Source organism: Miniopterus schreibersii (assembly GCF_964146895.1).
Source record: "Miniopterus schreibersii genome assembly, chromosome: 1".
Taxonomy (NCBI): domain Eukaryota; kingdom Metazoa; phylum Chordata; class Mammalia; order Chiroptera; family Miniopteridae; genus Miniopterus; species Miniopterus schreibersii.
Genome location: NC_138101.1, coordinates 64,654,520 through 64,679,313, shown reverse-complemented (window position 1 = coordinate 64,679,313; position 24,794 = coordinate 64,654,520). Strand labels below are relative to the sequence as shown.

Genomic DNA, 24,794 nt, shown 5'->3' with positions numbered 1-24,794 from the left:
GTCAGAATCAACTTTTGAGAAATCCGGAAATTAAGAAAAGGCTTGCAGATCTCCAGGAGCATTTATTCAAGAAAAGCAATGAAATTTTGGTAAGAAGAGTAAGTTTTGTGGTGTTTTAACTTGCCCTATTCCCATTGTACCCTGAACTACACAACAGCCTTGGAAATCAATAGGCCTCATTTATGGTGAAATTCATCCTGGCAACTACTGGAAGCAGCAGAATTAGGTTGGATATCATCCAAAGCCCCATTCCCAGAGAGGTGTCATCATTTTACCTATTTGGAACTTTGCTAGGAGATCCCACTAGTAGGGCTGTCTTCATCTGATCTGACTTTGAATTCACCTAGTGTGTACAGCCTTTTCTTCTCAGAGGTGTTTGCTGAAAATATTCAGAGGCAATTGTTGAATATCGTGGCTGCTTGAGGTGATGGATAACAGTTGGGGGGGGGGGGAGGCTAAGTAAGAGCTGAAAAGTAAAAGCTAAAAGCTTGAAAATGAGATGTTCATAGGAGGCTTTAAAAAGTTCCTATATGTCCCTGGCAATTGAGAAAGTTATGTGCAGGCTTAGAGCTCTAAATTGCCTGGCTAAATGTTAAAGGCATGCCCTCAATACACACACATAGAGCCCTTTTGCAATGACTAGGAGATTTACTGGTTCTAGGCACCTTAGGAAATACCTGCCTAACCATTAGTTGACTATTAAGCTAACCAAGCACAGACTTACATGGCTGCTTATAAGAGAGAATGCAGGTCTTACAGAAATGGTTCAGAGAAATCACTAAACTAACAAACAAATAAACAAGACCACCACCAATAACTAACAAATTCTGAGGTGGCAGAGAATCTAACTTCCAAATTACTGCATTATATTATATAAAATGTCCTTTTTCTAACAAACAATTATGAAATATACAAAGAAACAAGAAAGGTTGGTCAATACAGAGGAATAAAAGCATTCAACAGAAGCTGTCACTAAAGATGTCCAGATGTAAGACTACTAGACAGACTTTGAGTTACTATTCAAGTATGTTTAAAGAACTGAAGGAAACAATGCTTAAAGAACTAAACATAGGAAAACAACGTCTTTTTAAATAGATGAGATAAAAGAAAGAAACTACAGTAAGGAAACAAGTGGCAATCCTGGAACTGAAAAATTGCAATAATAAATTAAAAAATCCATTAGAGTGGTTCAACAGTAGATTTGAGCAGGAGGGAGTTAAAGCAGTGGGGAGGGAAGTTGGAGATAGGTCAGCTGAGGTGGTCCAATCTAAGAAAAAAAAAAAAGAATGAAAATAAACAGAGCCTCAGAGACCTATGGGATACTATCAAGTATACCAACATATGCATAACGGGAGACCCTGAAGTAGACTTGGGGAGAATAAGACAGTATGGAGCAGAGATACTATTTGAATAAATAATGGCAAAAAAAAAAAAATCCTTAAATTTTATGAACTACATTTATCTACATATTAAAGAAGCTCAACCAATGCCAAGTAGCAAACTCAATAGTGCTCCACACCTAAAGGCATCATAATCAAGCTGTTAAAAGCCAAAGAGAGAGAATCTTGAAAGCAGCAAGAAAGAAAAGTAACTCATCATGTACAAGAGTTTCAATAAGCTGATGTTTCAACAGCTGATACCTCATCAGAAACAATGGAGGCCAGAAGGCACTGGGATGACATCATAAAGTGCTGTAAGAAAAAGACTGTCAACTATAAAATTCTATATCTAGCAAAACTTTCCTTCAATAATAAATAATAAATCAAGGTATTCCCTGATAAATAACCTCAGAGCATTTGTTGCTATTAGGTCTGCCCTAACAGAAATACTAAATTGGAGTTCTTTAGGTTGAAGGAAAGGACATTAGACAGTAACTTGAATGCACATGAAAACATAAAGAACACCAGTAAAAGTAAATACACAGGTAAATAGAGAAAACACTATGTATGTATTTTTTGTTTTTAACTAATTTTTCTCCTATCTGATTTAAAGGTAACTGCATAAAGCACACAGTGTGTAAAATGTAACTTGTATAACAATAATAGTACAAAGGAAAAGGAGGGAATGGAGCTATACAGACACAAGGTTCCTATACACTATTGTAATTAAACTGGTATTTTTCCAAGTTAGTTTGTTGTAAGTTAAGATGTTAATCAAAATCTCCAGGGCGCAACCAACAAAAATATAACTTCAAATAACATATTAGAAGAAGTGATAAGGGAGTTAAAATGGTACACTAGAAAATATCTATTGAACACAAAATAAGGCAGTAATCAAAGAAAAGAGAAACAAAAAACAGACATATAGAAATCAATAGTAAATTGGCAGACATAAATCCAACTTCATCAGTAACTATACTTAATGTATGTGGAATAATAGGATCAAGAGGCAGAGACTGAACAAATGGATTAAAAACACAAACCAATTACATGTTGCCCACAAGAGACATGCTTGAGTTTCAAAGGTGCAAATAGGCTGAAAACAGAAGGATGAAAAAAGAGATATGATGCCAATAGGAATCAAAGGCTAACTGAAGTGGCTACACTAATATCAAAATAGAATTTAAGACAGTATTGTCTTAATAAGTAGTTAATATTAAGTATAACAAAGAAGTGCATTTTATAATAATAAAGGGGCCAATTCATTAAGAAGATATAAAATGCATACGAACCTAAGAACAGAGCACCAAAATATATGAAAAAATGACAGAATTAAAGAATAAAATAGTTAATTCAATACTCCGCTTTCAATAATGGATAGAACAACTGTACAGAACATCAAAGAGAAAAATAAAGAAGTGAAAAATACTACAAATGAACTAAAAGTAACAGACATCTAGAGAGCATGCCATCAAACAGCAGAATACACATCCCTTATCAATAGAGATATAAAAATCATCAATAAAATACTAGCAAATGGAATCCAGCAACATATAAAAAATTATACATTATACATTATCCCAGAAATGCAATGTTGGTCCAATGTACAAAATATACTGGAACACATTAACAAAATATAGGACAAAAACCACACGATCATCTTATTAGATGCATAAAAAGCATTTGAGAAAAGTCCAGCACCGATTAATGATAAAAATACTCAACAAGCTAGGAACAGAAAGAAACTTACTCCACCTGATAAAAAGCATCTACCAAAAAAAGAAAATTGTACTGAGACAACTTAATCTGAATAGCCTTATGCAAAAGAATTAAGTTGGACTCTTATCGCATATCATAAAATTAATTCAACAGTGATAAAAGGCCTAAATGTAAGAACTAAAACTATAATACTTGGAAGAAAACACTGATGTAAATCTTCAAAACCTTGGATTAGGCAATGGTTTCTCAGATATGACACTAAAAATACAAGCACTTAATTTAAAAATAAATGAATTTGATTTAATTAAAATTAAAAACTTTTTGCTTCAAGGACATTATTAAGGAAGTTAAGACAACTTTTACAACTCAAAAAACAATTTAAAAACGAGTGAAGATTTAAGTAGGCATTTCTCCAAAGAAGATACATGAATGGCCAAAAGTACATGAAATAATGCCTGACACCATTAGTCATTAGGGAATGCAAATTCAATGCATGAGATATACTTCACACCCACTCAGAGGGCTATAATAAAAAAGACAGACAATAACTAGTTTTGGTGAGGATGTGGAGACATTGGAACCTCCGTATGTTGCTGATAGGAATAAAAAATAGTGTAGCTGCTTTGGAAAACCATTTGAAAGTTCCTCAAAAAGTTAAATATTATAATTGCCATATGACCGACAATGTCACTCCTAACTATATACCCATAATGTGTCCATACAAAAACTTATACACAGGTTTTCATAGCAGCATTATTCATAATACGCAAAAGTGGAAACCAAAATGTCCATTAACTGAAGAATGGATAAAGAAAATATGATACACACACACAGGTTGTTATTCAGTCATAAAAGGAAACAAAGTACTGGTTAATGTTATGATGTGGGTGAACCTTTAAAACATTATGCAAAGTAAAAAATACTAGACAGGAAGGCCAAATATTATATGATTTCCAAAAATATAAAATACCCAGAATAGACAGAAAGTTGCTTAGTGATTGACATTTAGGGGAGAGAAGAATAGGAAGTGACTCCCTAATGAATATGGGGTTTCCTTTTAGCAGCAATGAAAATGTACAACTTTGTGAGTATACTAAACCATTGAATTGTACTTTAAAAGGGATTTTATGGAATGTGAATTACATCTCAAAAATATCCCCATGTAACAAGTTGGAATAACTTCAAGGTGATATCCTACATGAAGTAGCTACTAAAAGGCATTTTTATTTCAATAGGGGCCTTTCAAATATTGTTATAATTATACCAGCTTTATTTTAATATGACACAGTATTTGGCTCATGGTTAAATGATAAATCTGTAGAGCAATTATAATAAAAATAATTCATCTATATAACAAATTCTTTAAAACATTCTCAACCTTTGAGTTACCATAAGGACTTCTGTGAAAAAAATTAAATATTAGTTCAGATATTCAAATTTATTCAAGTATAGAAAAACTAGCAAAATTAAATTTAAAAATGTATATAACAATTAAATTTATATGTCAAAAAATAAGAAAATTATCAATTTTCAAAACCTAACAAAATATTGGAAACAGCAATGATGATCCATGGGTGTGTTAAATCATTAGGCAAAAGTTTTCTTGGGAACTTCATGATGGACGAATGAAGCTGTCAACTACTGATCTAACTGAACACTCCTAACATCACTGTAAATGAATCAAAGCAGATGCTTGTCCCTCCTGATAGAGATGAACTAAGACTATTTCATAACCACTTATTAAGCATTTCTGCCAATATATACATTTATGTATACATATGTGACTTATTTAAATCTTAAACTACCAGTGTGCAGAAGGCACAGGGGCTAGAGGAACAAGTTAAACAAAACAAGTGTGCAATCAGACAAATCCAGACTATGGGTAATTTTACAGAGCAAATCATATAATTTCTTTAACAAAAAAATTTATAAAAAAGATGCTATTATAAATAAAAAGAGGCGTGTGAATCATATAACTTATCTTCCAAAATGGGACACTTTGGAGAAGGAAAGTAGTTCTGTTAACAATTATGCTAGATATTAGACATGAACTGGGACCATTACTCAAAAGCATCAATCAAATGCAAGGTGTGGACTTTCTTTTCTCAGTATCTTTTTACTTTAAAAATATTTTTGGAAACAGGATCCAACTCCGGAATTTGAACATGGTCTGAACATTAAATGATATTAAAAATTATTGTCAGTTTTAAGGTGAACGATAATGACACTGTGACTAGGTTTTGCAAAAAGAAAGTCCTTATCTGTTAGACATACACACTGCAGGTGTACACAGATGAGATAACATGGTATCTGTGTTTTGCTTTAAAACACTAGCAGGGGTGGGGGTGGGAGGATGTGTGGGGGAAATATACAAAACAATATTGATAAAATTTTGAAATACTGAAGCTGTGTGATGGGCCCATAGGGATTTGTTATACTACACACCTCCATTTAATGTACATTTGAAAATTTCTGTAATTGAAACTTCTTTATTGAATTTATTGGGGTGATATTGGTTAATAAAATTATATAGGTTTCAGGTGTACAATTCTATAAAACATCATCTGTATATCGTATTGTGTGTTCACTACCCCAAATCAAGTCTCCTTCTATCACCATTTATCTCCCCTTTACCCTCTCCTCCCTTCCCCAACCCCCCTTTCCTTCTAGCAATCACCATATTGTTGCCTGTGTCTATGAGTTTGTGTGTGTGTGTGTTTTTCCTTTAATCCCTTCACTTTTTTCACCCAACCCCCTTAGCCACTCCTCTCTGACAGCTGTCAGTCTGTAATGTAAAGTTTTTAAAAAAGTTTAACATCACCCAGCATGGCAGCAGGCATTTCTGGCTTTGACTTTCTTATAATGACAGGTACACTCTCACAACACTTACTTGCCAAAAAAATATTGGTTAGGCTTAGTCATAAAATGGAAATCTCAAAGGGAAATCTTTAAAGGAGAAACAGCTGGGGTGGCTCAGAGGAAATGTAAAAATCTGTGTCTGTCCCACTGAAAGCTGCTTTCAGAGTTTTTCCTGGACTTGCAGTGGGTGGTTATGGGGCATGTGGGCACTGGGATTTGTAAGAACTCAGTGATGAGGCTACACAGCTTTGAACATTAAACTGGGTCAGCAGCTCCAATTTGATATTATTCTATGTGCTTGGCGAAAAATCATAATTTTAACTTCTGCCAGATATAAAATGTATTTTATGGGGTAGAAGAAACTTCAAAAGTATATCTGAGTGAAGTCTCTGTTGCCACTGGTTAATTGTCTATTTTAATCGTGTTTCCCAAGTACATTTTTTGAAGAATCGCTGTTTGGAGAATAGCACAAAGTTAAAATTTTATCTAAATAGTTACTGATCTTTACCTTGAAATGCTAGACAAAGATATGCAAAAATTTACAGATTGGCCTTTAAAATTTCTTAATATCTGAGGTACATCTTATAATAGTGTTGTACTTGCCTCCTATGAAGACCAATGATAATTTTTCTTAGACCCTGGCCCAATTACTGTTCTGGTATCCAAATGCAAAATAACACAGTTTAGGAGAGTTCTTCATATAGGATTTCTTTCTATAGGTCAGATTCCATTTCAGGCAATGACATTTATAGAAATTATTTTTAAAAAGCCTTAAGAGGAAAAATACCGGAGATATATAATATTAATGAAAATTAAATCAATTACAAAGAACGTGAAATATAGCTTGCACAAAACTTCAAGAAATTTTAAAAAAACAACTGTCATTTTCACAAGAAGTTCTTCAGTGGTTTAGAAGTACAAGCCATCAAGTCTAAGAGGAAGTCTGCTTTAATAATACAAGGCACTGTTGCTGAACTCCTGAGAAAAATGCTATCAGCAACGGTCAGCTCAAGGTGCTTTAGCTTTCTTTTTCTTTTTGAGTAAAGGCACTAAGTACATTTTTAAACGAGAAATAGGGAAGTTGGGGTAGACTGAATAGTATGTTACACCTAAAGCAGTCCATCGTAAGTTTGAGTCATGTATTATGAATCAGCAACTTCTACCTTCCGCCATATCATGTATAAAAGTGGATTTACGGCCGTGAGGTACATGCCAAGACATTTTTGGATTATAACTACCATAGAAAGCCAAGTAAGAATTTCATGTAGAAAAAGTAACTTTCTTAAACAGATTATTTATAGTTGATTTGCATTCCCTCATGACCCAGAGAGAGAACCTATTTTAAGATAAAGTTAGTAAAACTGTACGGGTTAGAGTAATAGCCAAAGAACAAATTTGGTTGTTGCAATGGGCAACGTAGTATTTCAGTAAACTATTTTGCAGTTTGGTGGATATAGAGGAAAGGAGACTAGAGGATGAAATACAAAATTAAAATGATTTTAGAATCAGTTGCGAGTAAAATAAGTACTGTAGGATTTCAGCGTAGCCTGGTGAATTATCCTATAATCTTTGAATGTTATGCAGGAATAGCATAGCAGAGGAATAATACCAAATGAAGCTTTCTCCTAAGTGGAGGGGGCTGAAAACCAACAAAAAACATAACAAAAACATACTAACACTCGGATGCACTAAATCTATTTAAATGTAAAACTCTGTTGTATTCCAAATATTTATATTCCTGGAATAAAATGCATATCCATAACCACTAAATTCTCAATTATTTAGTCTTAGTAAAAATGGAAGGAATTTTGATAACTATTGTGGAAATAATGAACTAGATTAAACGGAAGTCAAAATCAAACTTCTACTACAGGCCATGTATTTGTCTGCTACATATACAATGAAGGGTCTTGATCTGGGAATCCTAGTTTCTCACCAAACTTACTTTCTAACACTGCCACTTAGAAGTGGCATCAATACTTACTGATGTATACACAAGAGTTGTCATTTGTAGCAAGTGGACACACAAGCATTTTCAAGTTTATGGTAGGACTGAGTTCCTGTGGGTCCAGACACTCAGCAAGCTGGTCCTAACTAACGGCTAGACTGAAGGTACAAAGTATTAATGAAATTACTTCACGCTGCCCTTGTTAGCAAACGCAACCTCCTACCGCATGACTGTGAAGCAGGCATTTTGATCCCCATTTTATAAATATAAAAATGCAGGTTCAACTCTCTTCCCTCCAACCAAGGATGAAACTGTCCATGAGTGGGGAGAGAGAGGCCCTGGCTTCACTTACTCTTCATTCAGGGCACACCGCCGGTTGGTGAGCGTGCCATACTTCCTCAGCGTCTCGGTGAGCTCCGAGTAGAGTCGGTCAGCCAGAGCCAGCGGGATGCCTTCCCACACCAGGATGAGAATCACAATCACCGCAGCCTCACAGGTGTGGCCAGCTCGCTCCCGCACCAAACACAGTAGCTTCTCCTCACTGCTGCTTCTGCGCACCACCTGTGCGGGTCACCGTTCCACCCCAACACCCCCCACCCCAACCAAAACAAAACAAGGGTCACTTGCGGCAGATGTCAGCATTGATTGATGTCTGTATATTTTCTCATGTCTGGGTGACAGTTAGGGCAACATTTACCGCCACCTGCAACTTGCCTTTCGCTGCCCATGTACCAGTGGGGGGTTACCCTGTGGTCAGAACTGGGACAGATGAAAACTGCTCAACGTTTAGCTGACTACTGTATACCCACTTGAGTGGGAGCAATGCCCCCGAATTAAAGACAGAACTAGAGGGAAGACATGCAGGTCTTTTTCATAAAGGTCAAGGTTTTCATAAGTGACAATATAAAGATTAACTGAAAGTGTTTAAAAGAATTATACTTGTAGCAGGTACCCGAATGGACCTCCTCCTCACCATTCAATTCTTTCAATTAAATATGGTTAGTACATGATTATAAAACTAACCTGCCATTTTCTTAAGAGATAACACATGATAAAATAAATATAAGCCATACTCCTTTTAATTGGCATAAATGACTCTTTGATCTGGGTAACCCAATTCTCAGGGTTAGATCAATGAATGAAAATGCCCAGGACTGAAGACCAAAAGCCCTGTCAAGTCACACTTACCCATTTGGCAATAGGACATCCCTGAGAACTTTTGCCTTCTTTACCAGTATAGACGACTCTTTCAATCCTAATAGCTTTACCCTTCTGTCCAAACCTTAAAGAAATCCACAGAAACACACACACACAAAATTAGCAAATGAATCTAAGAGGCACCCAAAATATTGAACATTTAAACATAATTTTATTCTATGACCACATCCTGAGAAATGAATGGTTTAATTTATTTTTAAAAACAAAACAAAACAGGTCTATGTTAAGCAAACTGGATAATAGACTTTAAGCCTTGTTTTTCTTCAGTATCCAAATATACTGATAATTGTAATGAACTATTTTGAAATTATGTGTTGGGTGAAAATAATGGGAAAGGTTAGTTTTAGACATAATTTCACAAAGCACAAGACTTTTTTAGGTTTGCTAAATTCAGTCTTCTAAGATATATATTATTTGATTTTTGATCTTTACTAAAATTAGCTATTTTAAAACTTAGGGAATGACAACAGCTTTTAGTTATACCTGTTCCTCAAAGAATCTCTCACATTTGTAAAAAGGAAGCAGGCAAATAACTAGCATCCAGCAATACTGAAAATATAGTTGTAGAAATAGATTATATTTTCACTTATGACCAAGGTACTACTTACTACTTGTTGATTTAAAAAAAGGTACCAAATGATTATTTAATGAATTTCTACATGCTAATTTCAAATGGATAATTTAGAAACGGGGCAAGAATGATGTAAAATATGTGCTTGCTGCCCAGAATGCCTCCTAATGTATTTTAATGATAACACTGCCTACCTCTTAAAGAAAAGGCATCCTAGCATAGTAACAGCTCGAGAGCTGTGGATACCTATATGAATGTCTCTCTGCATTATCTCGCTCTTAAGAGTCTTCTACATGCAGGAGTAACTGTGTAGATTCAGGTAAATACTTGCACACCTGTGACTGACAGTAAAAAAGAAAATGCAGCTATAAATAGAATGTCTCTATTTCTATTCAGTATATTACACTTGCCCTTTGTTCATACAGAGGGACCACTTTCTTAGAGATGGCTATGCCTTTACAATTCTAGGTGAATTTAACTCAACGGTTCCTTTCTTTTACCACACTTCCCCCTCTTCCTCGTTGACACTTTATCACCCAGTGGGAGAGCCAGAGTGGGGCCTCTCTTTGCAGCTTGTGCCAGCACCCTTGTGCCTGGCAGGCAGGCTGGCTGGTTCCTGTTCATGCCTGGGTTTTCTGGCATCCATGTCAAAGTGGGCAGCCTGTGCCAGCTTGCAGAATCTTAGTCCTGTCAAATATTGTGACTCTTTCGTGAATAGCACAGTGTGTAGTGTTGGCAACCCTGGAACAGCTAAGCCTACTAATAATTACTCAATTTACAATTGTTTACTGCTTTGTAAGTGTAAGCTGGAAAAAGTGTGACATAGACAAAAGGATAAACGTTACTCTGCCCTGTGCCTTTGCGTTAATTACCTTTCTTCCATGATTTCTCTAATAGCTGCCACATTAGGACCTGCTCCTAGATGGGTATAAAAAGGACCTTCATCTTTTTCAATAATTTGCTCTGTTGAGATAATAGAAGATTATTATTTTAGACCTCAATTATACTAAATATAAAGGCTACATCCACAAAGCTTATCCCCCAACTGCACATTAAAGGCCCTAAATGTGACTTTACACATTTTTTTTCTTTCAAATGAGTAAACTGATGGAGTCAGCTATTAGAAAATGTGTGAAATAATTAAGTACATGTTGGCTGTTGGATAAAAGTATATTAAATTATATTTCAGATATGGGATAAGAAATTATTTTATATCAAACACATGGAACTAAACAAAGAAAACGGTGTAGGAATTACAGTATATTATATGTAATACCAACTACAATCCCATTTTTTTAACTAAAAAATAAATTTTTTTTTTACAGCTAACTAGAATTCTGCCTGCTACTTGGATGTTAAAAGATTAAAAATATAATTTCCTGTCTTATCTCACCCCTAGGAGATGGCTTAGTTTATTGTCAAGATACCTTTTCTCCTCTTGTCTCCCCACAACATTTAATTACTCTGTTTTGAAAATAAAAACATTGAATCTGGACCCATATTTGTATGTACTTGAGAACAATTTTTGAAGTGAAAAAATACCAGAGAGAGGTTCAGGTACAAGGAAGAGGCTCCTGCAAACTATCAAAGATGAAATGTGGGGGAGAAAAGGGTTAGGGTGATAGGAGAAGGGAGTGAAGGTGACTGTAACTTACCTAATGTTATCTATGACATGTGTGGCACTTGAGCCCAGTGAGGCAACCTCATACTGACCACACACAAAGAGCCAGTAGGCATCCTCCCTCCATTCACCTATAAAATATGGGTTGTCCCATTGTAAGGGAAATAACATGGGGTGTGTGGACCACTAGCCACATTAGTTTAACATTTGTTTTTTCAAATGTCTTCTACTGTATCCAAGCTGAGTAGCTGTGATTAAGATCTCCACACACACACACACACACACACACACACACACACACACGTATAAATTCTGTATCCATCAGCAAAATGTTTTCCTAGTCCAACAGGCCTGCCACCTATCTTGAATTTTAACAAAAAGGTGTTTGTTTAAAAAATAAAAAAGGAAATGACAGATTTTCTATCAAAAAGATAAAATGTTAAAAACAGAATAAAAATGAATATAAATCACACAGTATTTCAAGTGTATAAATGGAGAAAGGGCAACTTCATGAATATTCTGAACTTCAGCATTACAATTTCCCCCAACTCACCAAGACAAGATAATTTCTCCTGATCTAGAAATTAGCCTTATAAAACTATTACTAATACCTTCAACCCTGAATTTAAAAATATTAAGAGCTTCTACATTAGTCTGCATAAGACAGTTATTTTTCTCATTTTAATAAATGTTTTTACTGCCTGGTTGTCTCCAGAAAATGATAAAGACAAATAGATTGATTAATCTAAAAGAGATACCTTTATATTTTAAAGGGTTTGAATACAGGAAAAACTGAGCATGCACAATTGTTTAAATATTTTGAAAAAACTGAATGTAAGTGAAGTTCTCTCTTGCATAGCACAAGCATTTGTAATTCAAAGACAAGGAATGTAAGCTTCAGATTTTTTATGAGCCTTTACAAATTGTGGCCAGACTCTTAAAAAGAAAGAAAGAAAGAAAGAAAATCCCATATCTAAAGATGAATTTGCTAATTCTGGATAAACACCATGTGTCTCAGGACATTTTTGGCACTTACCTACACATCTGCATGATGGGAAATCATATTGAGTCTTGACAGGTGTATCCAATAAATTTTTTATAGGCGTATCTAGTAATTTGGAAGGTGACTCTAAAAAATTATTGAGAACAGAACCAGCTGTTCTCTTGGTTGGTGTCTTTTCTGAAGGAGCTGCCTGCTGCTCTAACGCTGGGGTGTGGCTATCGAGTTCTGCAGCAGAGGTGTGTCTAGTTAAAACCGTGACTGGCCCTGACATTTCAACTTTGACTTGCTTTTGTGATTTGAGAGTAAGAGCCTTATGGTCAAATAAGGATTTGACCTGAAACTGCTTCAGGTGTTGCTCCATGGTCTCAAGAATGCTCCTCTGCTGCACATTATCACAGCTCAGAGGTGGAACCTCTTGCTTAGTTATCTTTTTCCACATTTTGTTTTCTGGCTGTGCTGGCTTGGGGTGCATACAGGCATGGGGCTTGGTTCCAGGTTCAACCTTAATTGGCCTGTGTGCCTGATTATGGCAAGACTCAGTTTGGGGTTGTTGGTTTTGCTGCTGTTCTTGCTTCTGTAAGAGGTGCCACCTTAGAGCAGCATGCTTTTGAATGTCCTTCTGGGGAGGGGTCTGCATGTGACTTCCTCCTTGGTCAGGCACAGGGAACGCGTTTGCTTGGTTGTGCATCAGGTACCTTTGCTGAGTGAGTTGTGCAGCTTGTTGGCCAGACATATCTTGGTTTTTACTTTTATATCCCTGGAGAACTGAAGCTTGCTGAGGCTTCTGTTCTTGTTCTTGAAAGCACCTGTGAAGAGCATCTTGCTTTGGGGTCACATTGTTTGGAAAATATTGCATGTGATGCAAGTTTTGGGTCTTGTTTCCTGCAAAAAGGTGAGGATTTATAGTCTGTTCTGTATTCTTTGAAACTAGGTGAATGTTGTTTGAACAAGAAATCTGTACTTTGCTTGCATTTGATTTCAAGATCTGACCATAGGGGGAATTTCTACTATTCGTATTCTGCACGTGCTCCAACCCCATTTGGGTATTATGAGTCTGAAACTCACTTGATTTTGAATACTGATTTTCACCATGAAAGCATTCTTCTACTTTAATCTGGCTAACGAATGACCCTTCTCTTTGCTGATCACTGTTGCCTTGGGGATGAGAAAAAGTATGGGGCATTTGTTCTTTATTTTTCATGTGTAATTTTGATGGTTGCTGCTGGTTTTGAGGGAGATGTGAATTCTGGGGTGTCTGTGTTTGTGCTGCCTGATTATGAGCCTTATGTTGCAAATGATGTGAATTTGAGAATGGTTCAGTCTCTGAAGCCTGTTGATTCAAGTGCTGCTTTAATGATGAGGGCATGAGCTTCTCAGTTTGGGAGTCTGGTCTTTGTTGACAATGAAATCTAGGGGTGCACAGTGATTGCATGTGAGCTTTGGGAGAAGGGTCTGTCTTGGAAAAGTGTGCCTGGAGTGAGGGCTTTTGGAACTGGAGATGCTGGTCCACCGTACCTTGAGAATGCCCTTGATTCATCTCAACTTGGTACTTTTGTGGCCTCTGCTCTGGCTGCATCATTTTCTGGATGTAAGCTTGCCCTGGGAGCCCCCCGGGCATATCGGTATTTCCAGTGTATTGTTTGGAGGTCATTTGATTGGAGGAGTTGGGCTGATACTGAAGAACTGACCGCAGTGATGCTTTATTATATTTTAGATGGGATTCTATTTGATGAAAGTGAGGGGTCTTCAATTCAATCCATCCTGGTTTCAGATGGGGCTGTGTTGGGAGCATAAGATCTAGTGTTTGTTGCTTGTCTCGGCCCTTCAGAATCTCTTGTTCTCTGTGTCCCATCAGCTGCTGGCAGTGGCCCTGTGGAACTCCACTGCTCCCAAGAACTGGTGGGTTATGCTTGAGATGTTCTGGTATTTGTCTTGTTTTCTCAGAACACAACAGAACAGTCATTGTCCCTGGAGTCCGTATGTCATTCTCGTTAACACAGTTATTCTGAAGGCTTTCTGGAAGCGTCAGAGATGGGTTGGATACATGTGTAGATGGACTAGGACTCTGGGATGGTGGTGCTTCGGGCTGACCCTCTATTTTCACTTCCCTTAGAAGAGCTGTATTACTTTGGTTGGGGTAGTGATGGTGTTCTTCCAAAACGCCATCATTCAGAGTGCTTTTTCCTTCTGAGGGAAGCTGAGGAACCTCCAGAGGAGGAGGAGGAGGGGGCGAAAGAAGCAATTGTGATGGTGGTGGTGTGATAGTGGCAGGAAAGGAATCCTTAGTGAACACTGAGGTTTGCTTGAAGTAAGCACCATTCATTTCGTTTTGCTCGAAATACCGTTCAGAGCTGCCATCAGGAGCCTGCAAATTGCTGCTGGAACCTGAACTGAATTCTTCACCAGATACCAGCTTTGTGGTTCCTTGTATGTTACTGTTCTCTGCAGGAGATGGGCATATCTCAAAAACTGATTTTTGTTGTTCTGGTTTCTGAAAGGAACAGGTACCTAGCATTGCAGCCGGTTTACTGACATTATCAGCGTCACAGGCCTCAGTCACCACTACAGCTGGCTCTGGAGGCAGCTCAGAGTTCGAGGTCTGTGGGAAATTGGTCTGCCCTGAGGTATGCAATGGATGAGTGATCTCACAGGACAACTCATTAGTAGCCGGACTGTTAATGGCATGTATGTGAGATGTGGTTTTCTGCACCGCAATGGAAACACAATCTGGATAATATTGAGACAGTGTTTTTTCCAGGAGTTCACCATGTGTGTTTTCCATGGAAGAGGCAGAAACTGTAGCACCATTAGGCATTAGCACTGACTTGTTTTTAAGAAGTAATATGGTGTTCTTGTCATGGTAGTTAGCATTCTTCCCCTCCTGCTCATTCAGAATCTGATGCTCTGGATTTTCAGACCCACTGGAGTTGTGTGTTGAAAAACCGGTGAAATCTTGAACTGCATTTTCTGGGGTCGCAGAGCTCACAGATTCTCTCTTATCATTCAAATTGGAGACATTTGGTTGACTGCTGCCTTTGCCTGGATTTCTTTCTTGGCTTTCCCCGAAGTTCTCTCCTTCTCCATTGGTCTTTTGGTTTTGTTTCAATTTCTTATTCTGATGGAGCCCAGAGAGAGAAGGTTCACTGACGGTGCGCTTTATTCCGCCATTCTGCAAACACTTGGAATACCCTCTGCCTTCTCGTATCAAGTCCGGACTCACACGGCTATTCTGGCTTCCCTTCATATGGGGTATTCCATAATAACTTTTGAAAGACTGCCAGTTGGTGTCTCCATTTACTTCTGGATAAGGTCTCTCTATCAATGGGCTTCCATTCTGGAGCTTTATAGCCAGAGGTTCTGTCTGGCAGATGGGAGAAGGAGACGGTGTCAGGAATGAACTTAGTCTGTTGCCCTCAACATGGTTGGTTCTATCCTGTTCCATCAGGCTTACTTCGGGGCCATCCACAAGGCTGCCCTCTGAGTGAATTCTAAAGAGCATGGAAACAAAAATTAAAGTGCATTAATACATATCGAACATTAATAATACATCTTAGGGAATAATCACGTCATTAATAGTATTGGAATTCCGAGACATAGCAAATTGTGATACTTATTTTTATGTTACAGAGTGACAACCAGTAGCTACTCAAGAAATGACTATTCTCGTCTTCCCAGCAACTGTCAAATATTTATGGTCACTGAGAACAAAGGTGATCAAAATCACTAGCTCATGTGGGAAGTTCAGACTGAATCAGTAAATATTATCAACTTCCATCCCAAATAATTCTTTGTGTCAAAATGCTAAGAACAATGGAAAAAGAAGACCTCCTTTCAGTCTTCTGTAGTGCCTTACAGAGCAAATCACTTGCTAAGCTACCAATTCCATTTCCTATATATTCCTTGAATTTTCTTCACTGCCACTTGGTAGCCAGATTTACATTATCTTGGTTCATTACTGATTGCAGTAGCTTTTTAAAGGGTTTCTCCCCTAGTTCAGCCTGTCCTCACCCAGTCCCCAAGGCTCCTTCAAATTGTTATCAAAGGCAAGCTTCTAAAATGCAAATCTATTGTCACAGCCTCCTTACCACACTTTACTAGCTTTATGTTGCCTGCCTTAGTACTTCTCAAACTCTTACCCAGCACACCTGAAAGATAAGGCACACTCCCTTTAGTGTTAAGATCCCAGGGGATCAGACAGGGATGAAAAGTGTAGTTTATAAAATGCCCTTTCCAGGTGAATCTGTTTCCTTCTCCTGGGCCTGGCTGCCCACTTCTATGGAGAATTCCTGCCTAATATGTTTTTTCACTTACAGGTTTCTATTTTTTTCTCCTCCTACTTCCTCTCACTGTTTATACTCCAATTATAGCAGCAGCTTATAAATACTATGCCATTGTTGTCTTGTTTGCCCTGAATGCCTTCTTAGACCCCTTATTTGCTCAGTGACTTATGCATCCCTCTAAAACTGTCTCAGGTATCACATCCCCTAGGATTCCTCTGATTTTCCAACAGGATTAGTCATTCCCATTTCTATGCTGTTTCTATATCTTTCATAAGGTCCACCACTAAACATACCACAATTGTATTTTACTCTCTCACTGGACTGTGAACTCCTTAAGAATAGTCTACTCTGTTCATGTTTGTGCTTAGTATAAAATAAGCATCCAGTCAGTTTCACCCAGATGACCCAGATGGATATAAATCTGCTGATCTTATGATCATTTCTTTTTTCAAACATTTTTGAGACCAATACTGATGGAGATTTCAAAGTCCAAATGATAGAAAAAGCAGGGTGAAACAGGCACTAAAAAACATAAATAATCCATTAGATAAAGTGAATGCTGCCCTATTTATGATATAGTCATGCCTTATTTTCCCACAGTTTTCCTCATTACATTTATTTTAAGAAAGTAAGTAGGAAAAAAAATCAAGACTACTTTGCCTTTGAGCTATTAAAAAGCTCTATTAAAATGCCCATTGCTTACTAACCAAGACAAATGAAACAGAGGAAGAAATAAGATATTAACATGGGAAAACAACACTAAAGTTATCATTATTTGCAGATAATAAGATTGTACACTGGTCAACCAAGAGAATCAACTGGAAAACTGTTAGAGTGGGTGAGAATTCAGTACAATAGCTGAAGAAAAAAAATCAATGGCTTTGATATATAAAAGCGACAACCAGTAGTCAGAAATTTTAGTGGAATAAAATATAGTAATAGAAAAAAATTATAAAACACCAGAAATACACTTAAAAAGAAACATGGAAGACCTATTTGAGTAAACATTGAAAACAAATAGAAAAGTATATTTTTTTTATAGTTTTCAAATTAATGTATTCATGTAATGTACTCTCAATACAAATGCTAGCAGAATGTTTTGAGGAATTGAAGAAGCTGACTCTAAAGGGAAAAAATAAACAAATTGGGTGGCCAGGAATAACCTGAAAAACAATCATAAGGGGGTCTGAAAAGAACAGTAGCCAATTTCAAAGAGATTTAAAAACAACCAAAGCTAATGTAGTTAAAACAGCTTGTACTTGCACATTGATAGGTAATAGAGTGAAGACAAGACCAGTGGAAATGGAACTGAATAGAATGTCCAGAAATAGATACGAAAAGAAATATGGTTTGAAGAAATGATGACATTTCAAATAAATATATTAAAACAATTGGCTAGTCTTTTGAAAAAAATGATGTTGAATCTATCCCCTTACATCCTATATGAAAATGAATTCTAGATGGATTTAAAATTTGAATATGAAAAACACCACCCCCTCCGATTAAAAGCAGTCTAAGAAAACTTTTTTAAAAATTATCTAATGACTAAGTTCTTTGTGACACAAAATCTCAAAGGCATAAAACAACTAGAAGGTTCAGTAAAATTTATGCATGCAAAAATAAACCCATAAGCAAAGTTAAAGGTCACATAAAACTTTCCTAAAAATAAAAAACTCATAGAAATTGACAAGGAAAAGCCCAACCATCCAATAGAAAAGTGAGCAAAAGATATGGACAGTTGACAGAAAATGAAATGCAAGTGGCTCTTAAATATTTAAAAAGATATTCAGTATCACTCATAAAAATACATGCAAATTAAAACTGCAACAAGATACTGTTTTCTCTGAAACTAGAAAAGATCAAAAAGTTTAATAATACACTATGTTGGCCAGCATGTAGGAAAACAGACACTCTCTTGCACGGTTCTTGGGAGTCAAAATTAATACTAATACCATGGAGGACAATTTAGTGATATCTACAGAATTTCATAGAAACTTTTTTTTGACCCTTTAATTTTAAGAACTTATTTAACAAGTGTGCTCATATATATGTTAAATGATGTATGCACAATCTTTTTCAATAGCAAAAGGAAACAACTTATATTTTTAGACACAAGTATTTCCAAGTAATTAAATGAAATAAAGCAAGCTGCAGAACAGCATGTGTAAGAATTCCGTCCCTGTACACTGACAAAAATAAATATAAAGCCAGCTCTGGGAGAATATACAACAAACTAGTAATAATATTTTGCCTCCAGGAAAAGGACTGGGAAGCTAGAGAATAGCACTGGAAGGGAGGCTGCATTAAACTATTTGTTGTTTCTTTAACTTTTAAGCATGAATATTAAATAATAAAACAAATAAAATGTTATAATTCCTACGGGATGAAAGAAAAAAACAAACAGAGCCAACTGATGTCTTTATTTCTGTGAGACCTCCCTGCTACCAAATATTAAGAGGTGGGCTGAGTATGCATAGCCACAGTCAGATATGGCTATGGAGTCAGTGATGTGTGGTTGTCCAAACTGAGATGCGCTGGAAGTTAAATATACACTGGGTTTTAAAGACCTTAATGTGGTCAAAAAAATAAAATAACTCAATTTTAAAAATGATTGATTACATGTTGAAATAGATTATACTCTTCTGGATATATTACGCAAAATATATCATTACATTAATTTGTTTCTTTTTAGTTGCTTTAATGTGAGTACTAAAAAATTTCAAATTCCACAAGTGGCCTCTGCTGTAGTTTATGGGACAGCTGTAAGCTAGACTAATACTCTTAATCATCAATAACCCTTAACAAAAAATTTTAGGTTCTAGAATCATAAAAAATGATTTGTAGGCTTTGATGTAAGGTGAATCTCCAAAATCGGGGGTACTACTACTACTTTTCAAAAATTAAGGAGCACAGAAATAAACCTAGACTAGATCAGTTAGCTTTCCAATACTAAATAAAAAATGTTTTCTTTTGGCAACTGTAAAATCAATTCACACATATAACAATCAAAAGGTTTTTACACATGCACATTTGTTATGTTATATATAAAACCTGAAAGCTCTGCATATAATATATATCCTACTTAATTTTCTAGATATAAAGTATTTTAAGCATTTTTATTCTCTATTATGATCCATTCCATATAATGTGTCAAGGGTAGAATTACAACAGATGGAGTTTGCAAATCTTTTATGAGCATAATAATAGCTCCTAAGAAGAAATGAAGGTGACTTAAAATGAAATTTATTTTAATATGGAGTTTTAAATGCAATAGCCATTTTTAAACACTAAACTAATTATCAGAACTATTCTACTATTCTGTGACACCAATTCCTTTACTGAGCACAACCAAGACATGTGGAAAGCTAAATGTTTAACTTTTTCAGGGAGGGCAGGAAAATTATATGATTCCATTTTATTATGATCCAATTTGTTATTTGAGTATTATTTGTTATTAACCTATGAATCTGATTCAGAAAATTTAAACCAACCAAGTGCCCTTTTAGAGAGAGAATTACTTTCTTTGACTTCAGTATGTCCTACAGCACACTCTGTATTCATACCCTGGAATATCATGTGACGCCCTAACCCATTTGCACAGTACTCTCTCAACCACCTGGTGCTTTCGTGCTGACGTCAGCAGGCATTATTTTTAATAAAAAAGAGAAATGAGACCTGTTCATTTTGCTCATTGTAGAAATACTGAAAAAGCTTTCATGCTGTATTTTTTATAGTGTTATTTATAGAAAGTTTTTTCAAGCTTATATAATGTCAATAATTTATGTATAAGACAAAAAAAATCTTCCAAGATAATTATTGTAGATCGATATCTGCTAATCAGTGAAAACAGAGTTGATAGGTTTTTACAAATTTTGAAGGAGGGGCTGGCAGAAAACTTTTTCCGAAGTTAAACTGTTTTTTGAATGAATGTAAATTTTTGCTAGGGAGATATTTTGTGTAACATTGCTTTTGCTTCTCAGAGACCAAGAACTAAGAATTGGAGCTCAATGCCCATTGGTTTATTTGTGAAGTTCACAGTCATACACAGTTCATTAGTCAAGCATTAGTTGAATCCCCACTCAGTGCAAGTGCTATGGAGTAGAGCTAACACAAAGATGGAGAGGTCCTGCACCACCCTGGGCTGTGGTGATAGGAAGGCAGTGTGACTGTTCAAGTGCCACAGGAGAAGGGAAAGCACTTCCAGACGTCGGCCTCTGCATACCATCAACCCAAATCTCTCTTACAAAATTTAACTTCATTCCCTACATGTCCCACTAAGTCAAAGTTAGTTTTAAAAGAATGGTAGTGAATGCACATCGAACATATCCACCAACATCACTGAGGCAGAACAACTAGTGTCCTAAGTCGATTACAGATCAGCTGTCATCAAGTACAGAGGAAGCTATGTAAAAAACTCAATGGGGTACATTCAAAACATAATAATACTCAACAAATGACATAACTATTGAACTTTTAAAAAGTACTTTTACTGACTTTTAGAGAGAGAGGAAGGGAGAGAAAGAAAGAGATAGAAGCATCAATGTGAGAGTGAAACATCAATTGGCTGCCTCCTGCACACCCCCTGCCAGGAATAGAACCGGCAATCCTTCTGTGCACGGAATGACACCCAACCAACTGAGCCACACAGACCAGGGCTAATTATTGAACTAACAGTCATCTTTGCTAATCAAAATGTAATAAGTTGCTTATAATTTAAATTGCGTGCGTGCGCGCGTGCGCGCGCACACACACACACGGGTTTTGATTACATAGTACAGCATGAGGTTTCTTTTTCTTCATAGGTTTACCAAAAAGGCAGCAAAGTGACTTAAGCCTAAGGAAGCAGTTTTAGAAATTATCACCATGATAGATGTTAATTAAATCACAATTTAAAATGTCAAAATTTATATCCTACTAGTCACTAGTCATATCATTTATGTTTATCCTTTTATTCTAAGTCTAATATTCCCCATAAAGTATGGCCTTCTAAAGAACCAGAAAGAGTAATTCTATTAGCTATAAATAACCACCAATAATTTTGGAAATTCCAAAGGTCAAATTATAACTAGGTCATGTAATATAAATAGGATTTATGCAATAATATATTGCAGTCACTCAATGATTTCAGCTAGTGCTCCAGAATAGTTTTGTCATAAGCTATGAGACAGAGACCGAGGAAGAGACCGAGGCTAAAAATGCCAGGTACATCAACCTTCATCTTCCATGTCAGAGGAACACCTTTATGAAGCATGTTTATCTAAGTGGAAAATACTGGCCTTTGGACTAGTAGCTAACCTTTAGGTTTCCTAAGACCAAAGCTGGTTTTAGCCATAGCAGTTTTCCTTTGGTATTTGATTTTGCTCCTTCTGCCACCTCTCTGACAGTAATTTATTATGAATTCAAGTCACATCGGCAGCATCTGTGAAACAATTACTGCATCTAGGACTGACTCTGCAGTCTAATCCATCATAATTATGACAGGCCTCTTTGAAGATGCTATGATGCATGACTTAAAAATAGCACATTAGTGTGCAAATGGATCAGCATCTCATTTCACCAATATGCATTTAGGGTTGTAATTTAGCTCGGATCCATTTGACTCTCTTTGAATCACTCGAGAATGAAGGCTGTACCTCTCCCCACATAAAGCTATAGCGGATGCTCAAAATTTGTCAAGAGGGCTTTTGTTTTTGCTTTTATTTTTCGGTTTATTGATTTTGTTAGTGTGTCTTTTACTGCTCTAAGAGAAAAAACCATCATTTAAATCTCACATCAGCTTTTTTCAAGGAGATAAAAGAGTCAATTGATAGATCTGTTTAGTTGCCATATTATAAGGCAGTACATTTTTTTCTATAAAAACCTTTGACTTCATGTTCTAATATTAAATGCACATAAAATACTCTGCCATCATCAAATGAGTTTTGTTTCGTGATATATGCAAATTACTGGGAGAGGGAAATTCTTAAGACTAATTACTTGTAGGGATTACATCTCCTAAAGACCATGTGTTCCATCATCAACCTTAGGAAATTACTGTGTATGTCTCTATCACCTCCACTGACAGGTGTTGCCCCATTAGTAATTAGGGTGTTAGGAATTAATTTGTTCTTGACATGGAAAATGTTAAATAAAGATGATATATTTGACGACTCCTGAATAGATGGCACTATTCTCCAAAACTATTTTAGGTTCTTCCTACCAAAATGGGACATCATCTGTCCATTATACATTTATTTCAAGCTACATGCAGGATGATGGGCCTCAGCATTGTCTATTAAATGTCCCTATAGATAGTGCTGCTCTAAAATGTTGGTTTCAATCCCTATCTTCTGCATCTATCAAATTCCCTTTACGTAGTTTGACTTTCTTTCTTAATTAATACTTAATATTAGTATGGTTGTTACATCCCGCTCTGGTAGTAAGCAAAGTGTTTTTTATAGGGCATTGCTTATGATAAAAACTTTTTAAATTTAATATTAAGGCAAACATTTAAAAAAAATAATCATCAATTCAAAACATATATCTTCAACAGCAAAATTAATGCATCACAGCTACATGTTAAGTCTGGAATATGTTTCATATATGCATTGAGTATGGGGAATATGAGGTGAATTAATCTTTTTATGGCAAAACTGACATATTTCTCATCTGATAAGAAATTTCAATCTTAATTTTTAAGAAATCTGTGAGGATGTATTTCACATCTCTTGAAAAAGAACCAATGGATACACAAGCACATCAACGCCTCAGAGTTTTTGCATTTCTGGAAGTGCATTCATTAAACAAGGAGCTGCACACACATGACAAACAGGTGCATTGCAAGCACTACAGTGTGTTGCATAGTTGCCTTGTCAGGTTTCTCATAATCCTCAGTAGATATTACTTAATTCCAATGTGTGAAGTTTTAAAATTTGTTTCTTATCTTAAAATAACAGTATAGACAAAATTTAATAATATATAGATTATTTGAGGGAGGAGAGTTGGGAGGAATGCACTGAAGGTTAGAGAAGAGATGATAGACAGAAGTCTGAGTTTAAGATGGGGAGACAACCGATGGTTTAGAAATAAACCTACTTATAGTTTGCAACTCTAGTCAACCAACCAGTTTCCCAACTGATAAGATGGGCACGATCTTTTGTCAGTTCTGTTATCCACATATCTGTTAATCCTGGGATTATTTTTCAAATTTGGGCTTATTCTTGGTCTCTCTCTAACTCTCATCAAACTAATATGTGCCAAGGAAAAAGACCATCAAGCGTAATTAGAAATGTCATTTGACACAAGCGTTATTTGTTTCTCATAAATTATAAAAATTGTCTAAGTAATTTTTCAGTTTCAGTCCACTCCATCATTACAATGACTAATTGTGCAATTGTGAGCTGGTTGGTCTTAACCAGGACAACCTCTAGAGTACAGGATATAATCTCTCAAAAGTTTGACATTTTCCATAAAAAAACAAAAAGTACTACAGAAACTGTAGTAGTTTGGATTGGATCTTGCAGAAACCCTACCTGAGAATCTGTCCAGTGGGCAAGCAGACCCCAGCAGAAAGGTGGACTCCCTGTAGGCAAAGCTGAAGTGTGTGTGGTGACAGAAGAGATGAAGAGGAAACAGATTTCCCATGTCCGGGAGCTATGCAGTAGGAACCCCTGCAGCCCCCTCTGAAGAACCCACGTTTGCCTGCCCCACAGAGGACATCCCACAGCTAGTCAATGTCAGCTACCAAACAGAAACACCCAATGTCCTGCAGCCTTGTTTAGGTGAATATGGAGCCCTAAGCTGTTTTCCTTCTTCCTTAGACCTGCCCAACCTCCTAGTGTCTGGTGCTCAAAAGAAAGGGGTGAGGCAGGGGGAGATATTCAGAGCGAGAGACTCTTACTCTCAAAGCCAAGTGTTGGAGCCAGAGGTTAAGCCTGTGCTAGAGGAATACTGAATCAGGATTGACTTGGAAGTTTTAAGATACATAGGACTAAGTTTCAAAGACTGGAATGAAATTGTTCTAATAACCAGATGATGCTGTAAAAATTATGGATCCAGTCAAGACACCAAAGGGAGAGTGGGGTGGAGGGAGACTACCATAGTATATTTGACAGGCAATTTTAGGAGAAAAATGTTTTCATTTTTATATGTTGAGGTATTTTTTTTCCCAATAAATCCAATAAAATGATTTCTAATAATATATAAGAACTCCATGGA

General features: G+C 36.4%; 1 protein-coding gene across 2 annotated transcripts in view; it reads right to left on the bottom strand.

Moving 5' to 3' along the window:
• The window catches only part of TET2 (tet methylcytosine dioxygenase 2), a 106,334-nt gene that overhangs the window by 23,514 nt on the left and 58,026 nt on the right, over positions 1-24,794 (bottom strand). For both annotated transcript variants that reach the window (XM_081149014.1, XM_081149015.1), the window contains exons 3-6: positions 12,352-15,806; positions 10,567-10,657; positions 9,094-9,187; positions 8,258-8,466 (exon numbers count right to left, since the gene is read on the bottom strand). In XM_081149014.1, coding sequence (XP_081005140.1) covers positions 8,258-8,466; positions 9,094-9,187; positions 10,567-10,657; positions 12,352-15,760 — 3,803 coding nt within the window. In that variant the 5' untranslated portion in view covers positions 15,761-15,806. The remainder of the gene's footprint in view (positions 1-8,257; positions 8,467-9,093; positions 9,188-10,566; positions 10,658-12,351; positions 15,807-24,794) is intronic.